This window comes from Xiphophorus maculatus, chromosome 15 (genome assembly GCF_002775205.1).
Source record: "Xiphophorus maculatus strain JP 163 A chromosome 15, X_maculatus-5.0-male, whole genome shotgun sequence".
Classification (NCBI taxonomy): domain Eukaryota; kingdom Metazoa; phylum Chordata; class Actinopteri; order Cyprinodontiformes; family Poeciliidae; genus Xiphophorus; species Xiphophorus maculatus.
In genome coordinates this window covers 4,294,121-4,308,425 of record NC_036457.1, presented here as the reverse complement: position 1 = coordinate 4,308,425, position 14,305 = coordinate 4,294,121, and the positions used below count along the sequence as shown (strand labels likewise).

Sequence of the window (14,305 nt, the reverse complement as noted above, 5' to 3'; positions counted from 1 at the left end):
ATGAAGAATGACAAAATAATGAAAAATAAACTAGAACTATTATTAATAAATTATAAATAAAACTTCATATATATAAAATTCAGGTTTCATGCGGACATTATTTTGTCAACCACAGTTTATTTATTTCATTGTTTATTTACTCATTTAATATTGTTTTATTTACATATTTCAGGAACTTTTATTTTTTTTAGCTTACATTTCATGTTTTTTATTATTTTATGTTCTTATTCAAATGACAGGTGGGAGAATTTCTAAATAAATAAATATGTATAAATAAATAAAATAAGCTTCCAATGAAATATATTATTTCATGGGGACACTTAGTTATTTATTTAATGGTGTATTTTATAGTTATTTATCAATAACAATATTTATTTAATTAATCTAAGGAACTTATTTAAAAGCACAAATAAGGATTAAATCAAATAATGACAGGATGAACTAAGGCAGGATTTAAATAAACAAACAACGAAGAAATGATCTAAACACAAAGAAATATTAAATCACAAACATATTATTATGATAAAAGTTGTTTTTTGGATGGCAAAATATGTCAGATGATTAATAGTTGTTAATATTATTAAAAAATGAAAAGATAATAAAGGGTTCAGTTTGTGTTCCTGACTCAGAGTTTGGATTTAGTGAGGAAATGATTTGAGTTTTGACCTGATTCACAGGATCTTTGCTCCTCATTTCTCTCATTCTGGTTGCTGGATGTGGAAACAGCAGAAACTCCAGACAGACGGAGGAAAACCGACAGGAAACGAATAAAACCAGGATCCAGATGAGTTTTTCTTCGGTTCTGATTCTCAGCTGGTTTCCCGGATTATTTCACCCAGACAGAAACAAGGAGCCCAGTTTCTCTCTCAGCTCCTTACGGAGGTTTATTTAAAGAAAACTTCCTGCTGTTGACAAGTGGAGGCGCTCTAATGAGCCGAACCGGCCCCGGGGTCCGGGCTCCGACCCGCAGCAGAAACCCACCTGGTCTCCATGGAAACGCACCAAAACATGATGATGTTCTTCCTGTATAAAGTATTCACACCTGTTAATATTTCCTCCTTTCTTCAACATTAAAGCAGAATCTGCTGCAGCCGTCTGACGCCGAGCAGCATGATGCTGCCACCACCGTGTTTCAGTGTGTTTGGTTTCTGCCGCACAAAGAGTCACGAAACACAAGATCCAAGAAAACCGGGAAAAGTTTCAGTGGAAAAAGGTTTTTAGATTTGATGTTTGATTAACTTTTTTCTTCAGATGTTTGAAGTTTATGAAACAATCCGGAATGTTTAACAGAAGGGAAATATTTTATTTATGCAGAATGTTAATAACAGAAATATGAATTAAAAACATTTGAAAATAAAATAAATCCATATATATATAAATATAAATATAGATTCTGTTTCCATCAGTCTGGATGAATGAAACTGAAACATTTAAAAACTTTTTAGCGTTCAGGAGTTTCATGTTTCAGAATCTTTAATGTGAATCTTTATATGCAGCCCTGAAGGTCACAGTGACCAATCAATCAGCCTGATTGATTAGTGACAGTCACCGATCAATCAGCCTGATTGATTAGTGACAGTCACCGATCAATCAGCCTGATTGATTAGTGACAGTCACCGATCAATCAGCCTGATTGATTAGTGACAGTCACCGATCAATCAGCCTGATTGATCAGTGACAGTCACCGATCAATCAGCCTGATTGATTAGTGACAGTCACCGATCAATCAGCCTGATTGATCAGTGACAGTCACCGATCAATCAGCCTGATTGATTAGTGACAGTCATCAATCATTCCTCAGCTCGCTTTAATTCTGTCTGTAAACCGAAACAAAGAAGAAGAAATGATCAGATTTTATGAGTTTATGAACGAATCATAACCTCAAACAAACAGAAACTAAATCATTTCAGATGAACGAACGTCTGGTGATGAAATCACATCAATGCTCTGCTTTGGATTATAGAAGGTTTTTGTTTTTGAAATGAATCTATAATCACATCTGGTTCAAACAGTGAAACTGAATTACAGGAGAAATTTAATTCATATAACACATTAATAATAACGACTGTTATCTTCCATTTTCTCTTTCTGATCATTTTCTGTCTGATTATTAAACAATCTTTGCTTTTAAATGTATTTGATTTCATTAAGAAAACGTATTTAGGTGCATCTTAAAAAGCACGTGGCAACTGTAGAGGAGAACAATTTACTTTTAACAGAAAAATATCTTAAGATAAATAAACCAAATTATAAAACTAAGCTGATGAAAGTTTAAAAAGTAAAAAAGAACAAAAGCTGAAATCTGGGGCGTGCCGTGGTGGCGTAGGGGATGGAGCCACCCATGTCTGGAGGCCTTGAGTCCTCGAAGCGGCCGTTGCAGGTTCGATTCCCGGACCCGACGATATTTGCCGTATGTCTTCCCTCCTTCCTGTCAGCCTACTGTCATATAAAGGACACTAGAGCCACAAAAGATCCCCTGGAGGATAGAAGAAAAAAAAGAAGCTGAAATCTGGTTTCAGGAGTTTGACTAGTCGTTAGGTAACATACTGACTACTAAGATCTACACCAGAAAACCACATCAGCTGTTGGTTTCTGAATCTCAGCTCTGAGGTTTTGTTGTTTTATTTACTGTAAACATTTTGATCATCATTTCTCCCTGAACATATTTTAGCTGCAGGTTGGAAAGTTTCAGAATAAAATAAAAGATAAAGATCTGCAGCTGGAGCTTCAGAAAAACTTTAACATCAAACAGGCTGGAATAAAATAAATGATTTATTATAAAACATCCGTTGGTCTGAATCTGGTTCTCATCTCGGTTTGAGCTGCAGGCAAACAGATGAGCAGAAACTAAACAAAAATATATTTTAAGGAAAATAAAAACTAAATTCAGAGCATGAAGGATTTTATTTACCTGTCGGATTTTCACCTGAGCGACGGAGACCTGAGGAGGAACCGCTGAGCGCTTTGGACCGTGTTCTGAAATGTTCAGACATGAAGAAACTCACAAAAACATGATGAGAAAATTCACAAAATATTTAAAAAACAGACCAGGAGACAGAAAAATACTGATTGGACATCAGATATTTGATGAGCCACAAAATAAAACAGATTTATCTGTAAATATATATATATATATATATACTGTATATATTATTTAACCATGAAACGACGAGCTGCAGAAATGATAAATATTTATAATTTAAATCTGTTTAAATCTGTTGGACTGAGTCAGAATGAACTGATTTAACTGAAAATTTAATTTTAATTTAATCAGAACATAAGAAAATATTAATATATAAATAAAAATGTGTTATAATTTGGATATTAGTAATTAATTAATATTGATACATAATACATTTAACTATATGACTAATTTATTTGTTAAATAATAAATTAAATTAGTATTTGTAATAGTATATATAAATAATTGTATTATAATATCCATTTTGTATTTAATTTTTATGAAAATTTTATTTAAATGTAATTTTTTCATACATTCTGGTTTATAATATAAAATTTGGCTCTTACTGTTAAAAGATTAACCAATTAAATTTGACTGAATCAAAAGTAAAATTTTCTTATTGATATATCTGAGTTTTTAGACAAATTTGATGTATTTTATTATGATAATTATTCATTACGATAATTAAAATGTGGTAAATTAAAAAGGATCAACATTAGTAATATTTACCTCCATCAGCATGGCCACCGTCATCGGCCCCACCCCTCCAGGAACTGGTGTTATGAATCCTGCTCTCTGATTGGCTGAGGCGTAGTGAACGTCACCAACCACCCGTTTACCGCTGGCTTTGCTCTCATCTGGAAGAGGTCAAAGGTCAGGCTGGTGTTCATGCCGCAGAGCTGCACAGGAAGTGGATCTACTGAACCTGGAAGGTGATTGATCCCGCAGTCGATCACCACGGCGCCGACCTTCAGCCACTCCCCCCTCACCATCTCGGCTCGGCCCGCCCCCACCACCAGGATGTCGGCCCGGCCCACCTGCACGGGGCGGGGCGGGGGCGGGGTCAGAGCCGGTCGCAGACAGACGGCGGTCTGTCAGCGGTCAGTCAGTGACTCACCTGCTCAGGCAGGTCTTGGGTCCTGGAGTGGCAGGTGGTCACGGTGGCGTGACGCCACAGCAGCAGGTCGTGCATCGGAGCGCCGACGATCTTACTGCGACCGATGACAACGGCGTGTTTACCTGCCACCGACACGCCTGGAACAGGAAGTGACATCACGGGAGGAAAGAGATTAAACATGGCTTCCCTGAAGTCACATGACAAAATAAAGTCCTGCCATTGGACCATTCTGTCTCTTTAAAAGACAGGAAGTGGAGAACAAACGTTCTTATCAGATATAATGAGAATAAATAACAAAGATTTTATTATTATTATATTATTATAGTGTATTTTAAGAAAAGCAGAAGCTCTAGAAGGAGAAGGTCTGCCAGTGGACTGGGATGTAAAGTTCAAGAACATGTGAGTTTAAATCTGAACTGCTTGCAAAAACAGAGTTTTGAAGTGGTCTAGTCAAAGCCCAGATTAAATCTGACTGAGATGTAGAAAGGCTTTGAACATGTTGTTCATTCTGGTAAATGTGTCCAATGTGTCTGATTTAAATCAATTCTGCAAAGCAGAGAGGGTCAGACTGTGATGCTAAAGACTCGTTAGCGGCTATCATGCTAATGATATCTAATTGGTGCAAAGGAAGAAACATCCAGTTATCAGGTTTAGGGTGTGAATACTTTTCCTCAGAGTTGGTTTGGAGTTTCTTTACTTAATAAATAAACATTTTCATTTGAAATCATCGTTTTATGTTCAGTCAGGTTGTCAGTTTGTCTCTTTTCTTCATTAGCCTGACTGAGTGTGTGAGTGGCGCCACCTGTCTGCCGGATGAGCTCCATGCAGCCGTTGGGGGTGCAGGGGATGAAGCAGTCGCTCAGATCGCCTCGAGACAACTTTCCTGCGTTGATGCAGCTCAGCCTGGAGGAACAGGAAACAGAGGTTAGCTAACGCTCGTTAACCAATTAACCTGAAACCCCGAGTGATTGGTGGATCACAAGGAGGGCAGGGTCAATGGGAGAGGGTAAAGTGGAGCTGCAGATGAGTGAGGTCAGAACCGGGTCAGAACCGACCCGTCCACATCCTTGTCGGGGGAAACGGCGTTGGTGATGAGCTCGGTGTCCATCTTGTGGGCGGAGTCTAAAGGCAGCTGGACGATCACGCCGTGGACCGCCGGGTTCTGGTTGACCGCCATGATGCTCTGCAGAACCTGCGGGCGACAGGAAGTCGTCACCACCTCCTCACCGCTGGGGTCACCAACACAGGCGACCTCTGACCTCTTCCTGAGTGGCCGAGCTCGGCAGCCGGATGTGTTTGGCTTCGATTCCGATCTGCAGGGAAAAAATGAAACTGTGTTTATTAACATCCAGTTCAACATTTACAAGATTCTCAGGTCAAATGTTTAAAGCTGAAATATTCATAAAAGTTTTCAGAGATCTGACAAGATTTCTGTTTCTTCCTCTTTCTGTTTCCCACGGCAACCAGAATGATTTTATAGCAGCTGAGTGCCCCCTAGTGGCCGAACAGGAGAATTTAAATAAATATTAAAGTTCAGCGTAAATTATGATAAAAAACACATCGTCCTGACATAAATCTGATATTTTTCATTTTCTCATTTATTCTACTTTGAGTTGATACAAAAAATTGTCAACAAATGTTTTAGTTAATCGGTTAAATTGTTGAGATCTGAAGAACCAGAGATTATTCTGAGTCGTTTTGTGGGAACATAAACTTTCTGCTCTAAACAACAAGGAGCTTTAACAGAAAAAAACTTTCTGCTCTGGAGCTTAAAGTTGAGTCTCAACACAACGAAAGAGCCTCAGAAGCACAACCGATAGAATCTAGGAAAAATAAAGAAAACTGATGATTCCCAAGAGCAGAAAACATGATTGTTTATTTATTTACTGAATTTTCTATTTTTATTTTTTTATTTACAAAAAAGCCACTAGTAACGAGGCTAGCAACTTATTCTTATTTAAAAATGTCACAGGCAAAGAACTTAGTGACTTTTTTTAAGTGACTAGCAACTTATTGAGCAACTTTTTTTTTTAAAAAAACAACCTTTTTTCCGTTACTGGATATTTTTAATGCAACATGTGAAACACCAGAGATCAGGCTCTCAGCTGTGACTGCAGTACCTCCGCTCCGCCCAAAGAGGGCAGCATTTCAGGCAAAATATTATTGAATTAAACAAATTTCCATGAAAATGTCAGAATTTGTGCAGAACCATAAAGATAGAACCCTTTTTTTCAGTAAATTAAAGCTTATTTTGGGTTTAGTTTCTCCGAACCGAACCGTTTCTTCTCACCTCGGCTGCAGCTTTCAGTTTGGTTCTGATGTAGAGGTTCGAGTCGTCTCTGTCTCCCACCTGGAACACACACACACGCACGCACGCACGCGCGCACGCGCACACACACACACACACACACGCACGCACGTAAGTGATTAACCTGCAGCTGATCTTTAACTGAACCGCTGCAGGTTCTGGTCGGTCTAACCGGTCCGGGTCTGAGAACAGAACCAGCTGCTGTAAACCCAGCTGGTTCAGACTGGACCGGTTCTGTTATCGGACTCAGATGTCTCACCTGCAGAACCACCAGACCGGGTCTGAACCCAGAGAACCGGTTCCTCATCTTCTCCACGTCGTTCTTCAGCCGCTCCCTCACCAACCTGCACACACATCCAGGATCAGCCTCTGACCTACAGGTGGCGCTACAGTCAGGGGGAAGAGAACACGGTACAGAACCGTTTTGGTTCCTTTCCCGCTCATTTTCCACTTTCATATCGGATTATTGTCAAAGCAACAAGTTCTTTAAAACAAACAAACAAACAAACAAACAAACAAACAAACACTAATGGCGTCCGGTTTATTTTCATCCATCCAACCAATCAGAGTCACCCTGAAGTTTCTAAAAAAATAAATAAATCTGACAACATCTGGAAACGCAGATCACCTGCAGACAGAGTCTATGTCTGTTCATCCCGCAGTCAGAGCCGCTGCATGAATCCGCGGAGCTTCCAGGGAGAATAAAGCAGCAGCTGATCCGTTCATAATAAGTTTAATTTATAATGTTAATGTGCACAAATATGATCAACTAGTAATTTAACTCGTGTTCGAAGAAAAAGTCAAACTGAACTTTGTGCAACTTTTCGTTCCTGGATAATGTGTTTCCCTGCATAATAACTGTCTGTCTAAGCGGGTCTCTAAATATCTGAGGTGATTATAAAGCCTGAAAGTTGCTGTGAATCATTTTCGACTAGTCGACGGGTATAAAGTTGAGGTTTACATTAAAAATATTTTTCTGTCTTGGATCCTGCAGCTGATTTGATGTGTTTGTTGATGTTTTTTCCGTCTCGATGTTGTAACACAGAAATAAACTTTAATCCAAAGGAAGCAGAAAGTTTAGTAAACTTATATTTTACATTTGGTCTGCAGATTTGTTCTTTTCCAGCGATGCATAAAGAAAGCTTTGCAGGTTTCCGAGGAACAGTTCAGGTTCAAAAACAAAAAACTTTTCTTCCTGATTTACGGTTGTTGCTCCAATAACTTACTTGGACGTGTTGTTGCCGGAAATGACCGTTGCTAAGGGACGGCAACCAGCAACGCGCAGGCGAAGCGACCGGGAAGCCAGAGACAACATGGCTGGAAGGAACCGAGAGAGAAACTCGATTAATCACCTGGAATCACTGAAGTCTGAGCTCAGAGCTGCTGGATGATTCAGGCTGAAGTTTATCAGTAGAGCTGCTCCTGTTTTTATATTTAATCAGGAAATATTTCAACATTTCAACATTTTAATAATCAAACCAGAAGCTGCCGAGTCCAAAGTCCAGCAGAGAAAATCTACAGCAGATGTTCGCAGCTGCACTCAGACTCTGAGATAAAGTCAAACTTTTCCTGGATCAATAAAGTAAAGAAACTCTGAAACGGATCTGCTGGACTGAACCGGTTCGGACCAGAAGTTCAGAACCAAACTCGGTTCAGATCAGCAGAAACTCGCCTCAGGTTTCTGACGTTGGAAAGAAACTGCAGAAAATGAGTCAAAGTGTCCAAAACAACGTCTGATGGACCAGATCAGGGCTGGCCTTCTACTGCCTGATCAGAAACTAACTGAGAGTAAAACTTTAGATCGAACAGACTGAGAGGTTCTGATCCGAAAAAGTTCTGTTCCTGCTGCAGATCAGGCTGCAGCTGCAGCCACGTCAGCTGAAAAGTTCCCCAGACAGACAGACAGACAGACAGACAGACAGACAGACAGACAGACAGACAGACAGACAGACAGACAGACAGAGAGAGAGACAGACAGACAGACAGACAGACAGACAGACAGACAGACAGACAGACAGAGACAGATTCTCACCTGGTCTCAGAGCAGAACTCAGAAACCAGCAGCTGCTCCAGATGTTTCCAGTCTGTGCAGCGGGGGGCGGGTCAGCAGCTGTATGGAAGACCAGAAGGGACAAAAATAAAGCTGAGACCAATTAACCAAATCTGTAAATTAAATTAAAATGATTTAGAAAGAGAGATTTAAAATAGAATAAAGAAAATTGATCCATCCATCCATCCATCCATCTATCTATCCATCCATCCATCCATCCATCCATCCATCCATCCATAAACGTTTAACTGAATAGAGAAAAATGTTAATATTAATTCTGATGAAATGCAGCATATGGGGAACCATTCGTGACATTTAACACATTTTCCTCTTATATCCAAAAATCCCGACTTCAAATGTCGGTAAATTTATGTTTCTGTTTTTAATAAATTTTTACTCATTGTATTGGGAACTGGGGTTTTTGCTCTTTGTGGGGATTTTCTGTTTGATTGCTGCTTCCCTCATCATCCACTAGATGGAGCCTAGAGGCTGCACTACCTGGAGCGCGAGCCTGCTGACTGAGTCAGCGCACCTGTGATCAATCACCTCATCATCTAGCAGTATATGAGGAGCAGGATGGCAGCACTTTGATTCCTGAGTGTTTGCCAGTTTTGGTCCTCTGACATTACTTCTAGTGATATTTTCCTGTCGTCTCTCTCAGGTGTTTCCTCGTGGCGCCGTGGATTTTACCCACTGGTTGACTGAGTCCTTCTCCGCCTCAGCTGAAGAATCTTTGACGGTTCCTGGTTTCACGGCAGTCGGATCGCTCCTCACCTCTCTGTCCGCCCTCCACCGCAGCCTCAACCATCTGCCGCCAATTAACTCCATCTGGGTCTCACACTGGAACCCGGATCATCTCAAGGACCCCTGCAGACAAACCACAGCGGTTCCCCCCAGGCGGAAACGCATCTCCACACTGAGTGAGATCAGTCCATCTTTTCCTCTGAAGTTCATTTGTCCGATACCCCTTGAACGCACCATCTCTGTCCCACTGTCTTCAGAGAACCAACGACCCAAACCACCATCCACTGGACAAGAACCTCACATTTCATCATCGTTAAAATAAACCTTATTTATCTGATTTCCTGTTCTGTATGTGGGCAGAAAGACGTGAACCCAACATGACGCATTAAATGTGTAAAACGGTTTTTCACTCAAAGTAAATAAACATTTGATTATTATGATTTTATGAGTTTCTACAGGCTCTGATAGGATTCCTTGGAGATATGTTTTAGAAAAATATTCTGCTGTTTAAAATTCAGTAATGCTGCGTCTATAAATAAAAAGTGAAGGTATAAAAATCTTCTTCCACACATTTTAATTTACACTTCATGTTCTTTCCATTTAAATATTTATTACCTATTTCTGTATTTGTTTTAATTTTTCCAGCATTTTGTGTGTTTGACTTGTGGAACGGATCTAAATTGAATAAAATATACACATTGGAAAGGTTAGTAATTAATGAAATAGATCCATCTTTACTATGAGATAAAGTTTAATTTACCTTCCATCTGAAACGATCAGCTTCAGATGAGATTCTGCTTTAATGAGGCGAGTTGGAAAAAAACGGGACTCAAATTGAACAAAACAATTCCTAGTTAAAAAAAAGTAGAGTATGAAAAGTTTATTTTCTTTGCTAAAATTTTTATTCTCTTGGTATTTTTGACACTAATGGGCTTCCATACATTCAGTGTGTTTCTGAGCCGCTCCTGTTCGGAACTGAACCAAACCAGCGCACAGAACCAGAGTGATACTGGGAGGAATGGGTCAAAAGTCTAACTGGGAGGAAACTGGAGGAGGGGGCGGGGCCTCTTCCCGCTGCTCTCAGCCAATCAGATAACACTCTGCCACGGAAAACAGGAAGTCGCTTCTCCGCCACAGTTAGCTTGTTTTCCTCTGTGGTTTATCGGGCTATGAGGACGGACATGTCCAGGTGCATTCTGGGAGATGTAGGAGAAAGCAGAACAGTGAAGTTTTTAACACGAATAGACCCTTTTCACAGTGACGTCAGACAATGGCCGCCATAACTCAAAACTGGGTATCTTTACTTCCGGTGTGATTTTGCCTTGGGAACCAAGCTGAAAACTTCCCGCATTCTCATAATCTTAAGGATATAATAAAAGGTAAGTTTAATAATAACAGCATTTAAGTGTTAGATAGCTGTTACTAATCATTGTAAATTCACCATTCTCTATCTGTGTATAAAATAAACAGCCTCCGATCGGAGAGTAAACCACCTAGCAGCAGCTTTAGCCACATTTAGGAAAAATGTACTCTCTGTCAGCGCTGTAACGTTTAGAGGTTCACTTTCTGTGTTTTATAAAACAGTGTTTACGTGCTAGATAACCGTTATAAGTCATTGTCAATTTACCATTCTCCAACTGTATTCAAAGGAACCAGCTTCCGATCATGAGTAAACCAGCTAGCAGCAGCTTTAGCCACAGTTAGGAAACATATACACCGCCGCCTGTCAGTGATGTAACGTTTAGAGGTTCATTTTCTGTATTAATGGAAAATAAAAACAAGACAAAAGCCACAAATAACAGTTGGGCTTGACGATATTTCTGTTTTTCCAGCAACAAAATGCGCATCTCCATGCACTGTTCATGTTTCTGTCACTGCTAACTGTCACAGAGTCTCTCCCAAAGACGCAAAGAAGGAATAAAAATAAATACACAAGAAAATATTAATGTGCAATGATTTGGATAAATAACTTTAATCTGATTACTGGATTTGAAATACGAACTCGTTAGATTATTCGTTACCGAAAAAGTGGTCCGATTAAAGGCATTACAAAGCAGCGGCGGCACCGGACATCTCTGCTTATAACAAACAAATCCCTATTTTATGGGATGAGTGGCAACTCCAGTCTATAATTTAATAATCTGATCAAGATTAGAGCCTAAAACGTTATAGTTCAAAAACAGTAAAAAGTTCTGGTTAAGGAACAGTTATGTCACGTAGTTAGCTAGCTAACAAAATTCACTAATGCTAAGCTAACGGTTACGCAAAACAAAAATACCTACCTTCATAGTCAAACAGGTATTGTTCGGTGAAGAATTTGTAGCCTTTGTCTAATTTAGATTTTTTTGTCAGAGAGAACTGGTTTGCAAATCGTGATATATCTTCAAATCTTATTTTAGGCAAATGTTTTAGAGACTGTGTAAACTCCATGCTCCGGTGATCTGTCTGATCAACATATGCTGTCAGATTTATACATCTCTCTCTCTCTCTCTCTCTCTCTCTCTCTCTCTCTCTCTCTCTCTCTCTCTCTATATATATATATATATATATATATATATATATATATATATATATGACATATATATATATATGAAATAGACAACTTTATCATTACTTACTATGTACACCGGAACTAAGGATACACAGCTTCGAGTCAAAACGGAAGTTGTGTGACGTCATGTGAAAAGGGTCTATCTCTTCAAGAACCGGCCCCAAAAAATACAAAAATAAAAACCCAAACAGAAAATACAGAGAACCAGAATCAAAGTGTTGAAGTTCCGATGATTTTACTGTAAACATGTTCAGATGAATCGGATCAGTTTCCTCCTGACTGAACTTCGCTCTGAATCCAGAGTTTATGGTGTTTCCATCATTTGTGCGAACTTCCAGTAAACATGAAGCTCGTGTTGATATCGGAACATCTTTGGGTTTTACTGGTTTCCAGTCCGGCTCCTCAGGAGAATCCATCTGTCCTCCTGCAGAGAGGAATAAATAATTATAACCAGATTAAAGCAGGAAGCAGAAACCCGGGTCTGGTGATTTGACCTTCCACCAGCAGGGGGCAGCAGACTCAACACGCTTTTACTGTTTACAGTTTGAATGTAAAATTAAATTTACTGATATAAAATAAATTTTTCATGGTTTATAAAGCAGAAAAACTTCCATCAATGATCTGCTGTTATCTGCCAAATGGAGAAAAAGTCTCTAAAGACGGATCACGGTGGTAAAAGGAAAAATTATTTGATTAAACTGATCTATTAAAAATACTGAGAAACTGATAAAATTATCAATCATTTGATATTTAAAAATGACATCATCATACAGAACAAAACAGAAATCCATCCATCCATTTTCTAACCCTTTGTCCCCAGTGGGTCAGGAGGAGCTGCTGTTTCTCCAGTGAACGTTCCAGGTGAGAGGCGGAGTCACCTGGACAGGTAGACAGTCTGTCGCTGGGCAACACAGAGACACACAGGACAAACAACCATGAACATGTAACCTGGTTGTATTTCTCTTTTGTTATAATTACACAAAATGCAAAATTACACAAAACATAATTAAAATACAAATATAAAATATATAATTACATATAATTAAATTATAATAATTATAATTAAATTATAATAATTATAATTATAATCTTGTTCTGGGGTTTTACTGAGGATACATCTGGGACATTTTCTCTCATACATCCTGACCAAACCCAGACTGTGAACGGCTCTGGCTCTCGTTGCTCCACAAACCTTTGAGATCAGGTAAGTTCCAGGGAGACAGAATGTGGTGGCAGATGCTCTGAGCAGAGACCCTTTAGTGAAGCCTTTGGCTGATCGTCTTCTGTCAGAACCTTGTCAGGAACGTTTGGAGCATGTCTGTGAGGTTCCTGATCAGGCTGTGCAGGATGTTTTCCGTTTGATCTGCCAGCTTCAGTCGGTGGACAGATCTTCCTCCATTACAGCTGACATCCATGACCTGAGACGACGTCTCCTCTCTTTGGTCATCTGTCTGCAGTGGAGATGCCGGTCAGGCTCAGCATGCAGCATCTTTAGCTGATCATCTGGACATGATAATCCCACAAAGGTCCATCAACAGCTCTTTGTCTAACTGACCTGGTCTCTCACCAGAAAAACGACCCTGTTGTTTCCAGAGTGTGTTGAGCGGGGACGCCGTCCATCAAGGCTGGAACACTTTGGTGGAAATCAACTGGCTTTAAAAATTCTGAAGCAGTGAGATAAACTAACATTGCTGAATGGCATTTTTTACAGTGTCATAAAAAACCCTCTGACAAAAGGTAAACGCTTCCAGTTTGTGGCTCCTGATGCTTTGAAGTCTGTGTTTTTTTTTCTTCTCCAAAGAGTTTTTGCAGCGCTAGTATTTTTTGCAACAGTAGGCAGACAGGAAAGAGGACAAGGGAAGACATGCGGTAAAGGTCGCCAGGACTTGAACCCACGACGTCCACAGGATTATTAAACCAGTTTGTCTCCTGATAGAGTCCATGGCCGTCATGTGGCGCTTTATGATAAGGATAATTATTGATGTGTGAGTTTCCAAATTTTTGTTGAATGATTTCTGCCATTGACTAGGATTGTCCTTTTCTTGGTTTGCATGACCTTCAGTACCATCTACATGTTTACTCTGTAACGGGTGTAAAAGGCAGATCTTGTTGTCTATGGGACACTGTGAGATTTCACTGCAGCGATCTCTAGTCTCCTGACTCTATTGTAGGGTAGCTGTTTTGCTGATGTTACATAGTTGCAAAAAAATATATATATTTTTTTTTTTGAGTGTCTTTTACACCGTTTTTCATTTTGTGCAATTCTAGGGGGGTGAATGTAACCTGGTTGTATTTCTCTTTTGTTATAATTACACAAAATGCCCTTATTTGGTTATTTGTATTGTTTCTTTCCTGACTAAAACACCTGTAAAAAAACTCTGTCATTGTTTTAACCGTGTTACTTTAAGAGTGGAAGCCCCTCCTTTTTATTTCTTCTTCTGTGGTATTGTCTTTAAATTGTTTGCGCCCCTTTTGTCATGTTGTCCTGGTGGAGAGGTGTGTGCTGTTTATGTTTCATTTAAATACATCCAGTTTATTTATAGATTTATTAAGTTAATTTCTGTTATGTACTT

At 39.4% G+C, this 14,305-nt stretch overlaps 1 protein-coding gene across 1 annotated transcript; it reads right to left on the bottom strand.

Annotated features, from left to right (window-relative positions):
- Positions 1 to 2,018: 2,018 nt before the first annotated feature.
- On the bottom strand, positions 2,019 to 9,245 carry LOC111611432 (C-1-tetrahydrofolate synthase, cytoplasmic-like). The gene is made up of 13 exons (XM_023348224.1): positions 9,212 to 9,245; positions 8,420 to 8,497; positions 7,614 to 7,704; positions 6,647 to 6,731; positions 6,370 to 6,429; positions 5,339 to 5,392; positions 5,135 to 5,271; positions 4,882 to 4,982; positions 4,080 to 4,216; positions 3,888 to 3,999; positions 3,692 to 3,819; positions 2,912 to 2,976; positions 2,019 to 2,476 (listed from the first exon to the last, which is right to left on the bottom strand). The coding sequence occupies exons 1-12, from the start codon at positions 9,243 to 9,245 to the stop codon at positions 2,923 to 2,925; spliced, it is 1,071 nt and encodes a 356-aa protein (XP_023203992.1). The 3' UTR covers positions 2,019 to 2,476; positions 2,912 to 2,922.
- Positions 9,246 to 14,305: the final 5,060 nt, after the last annotated feature.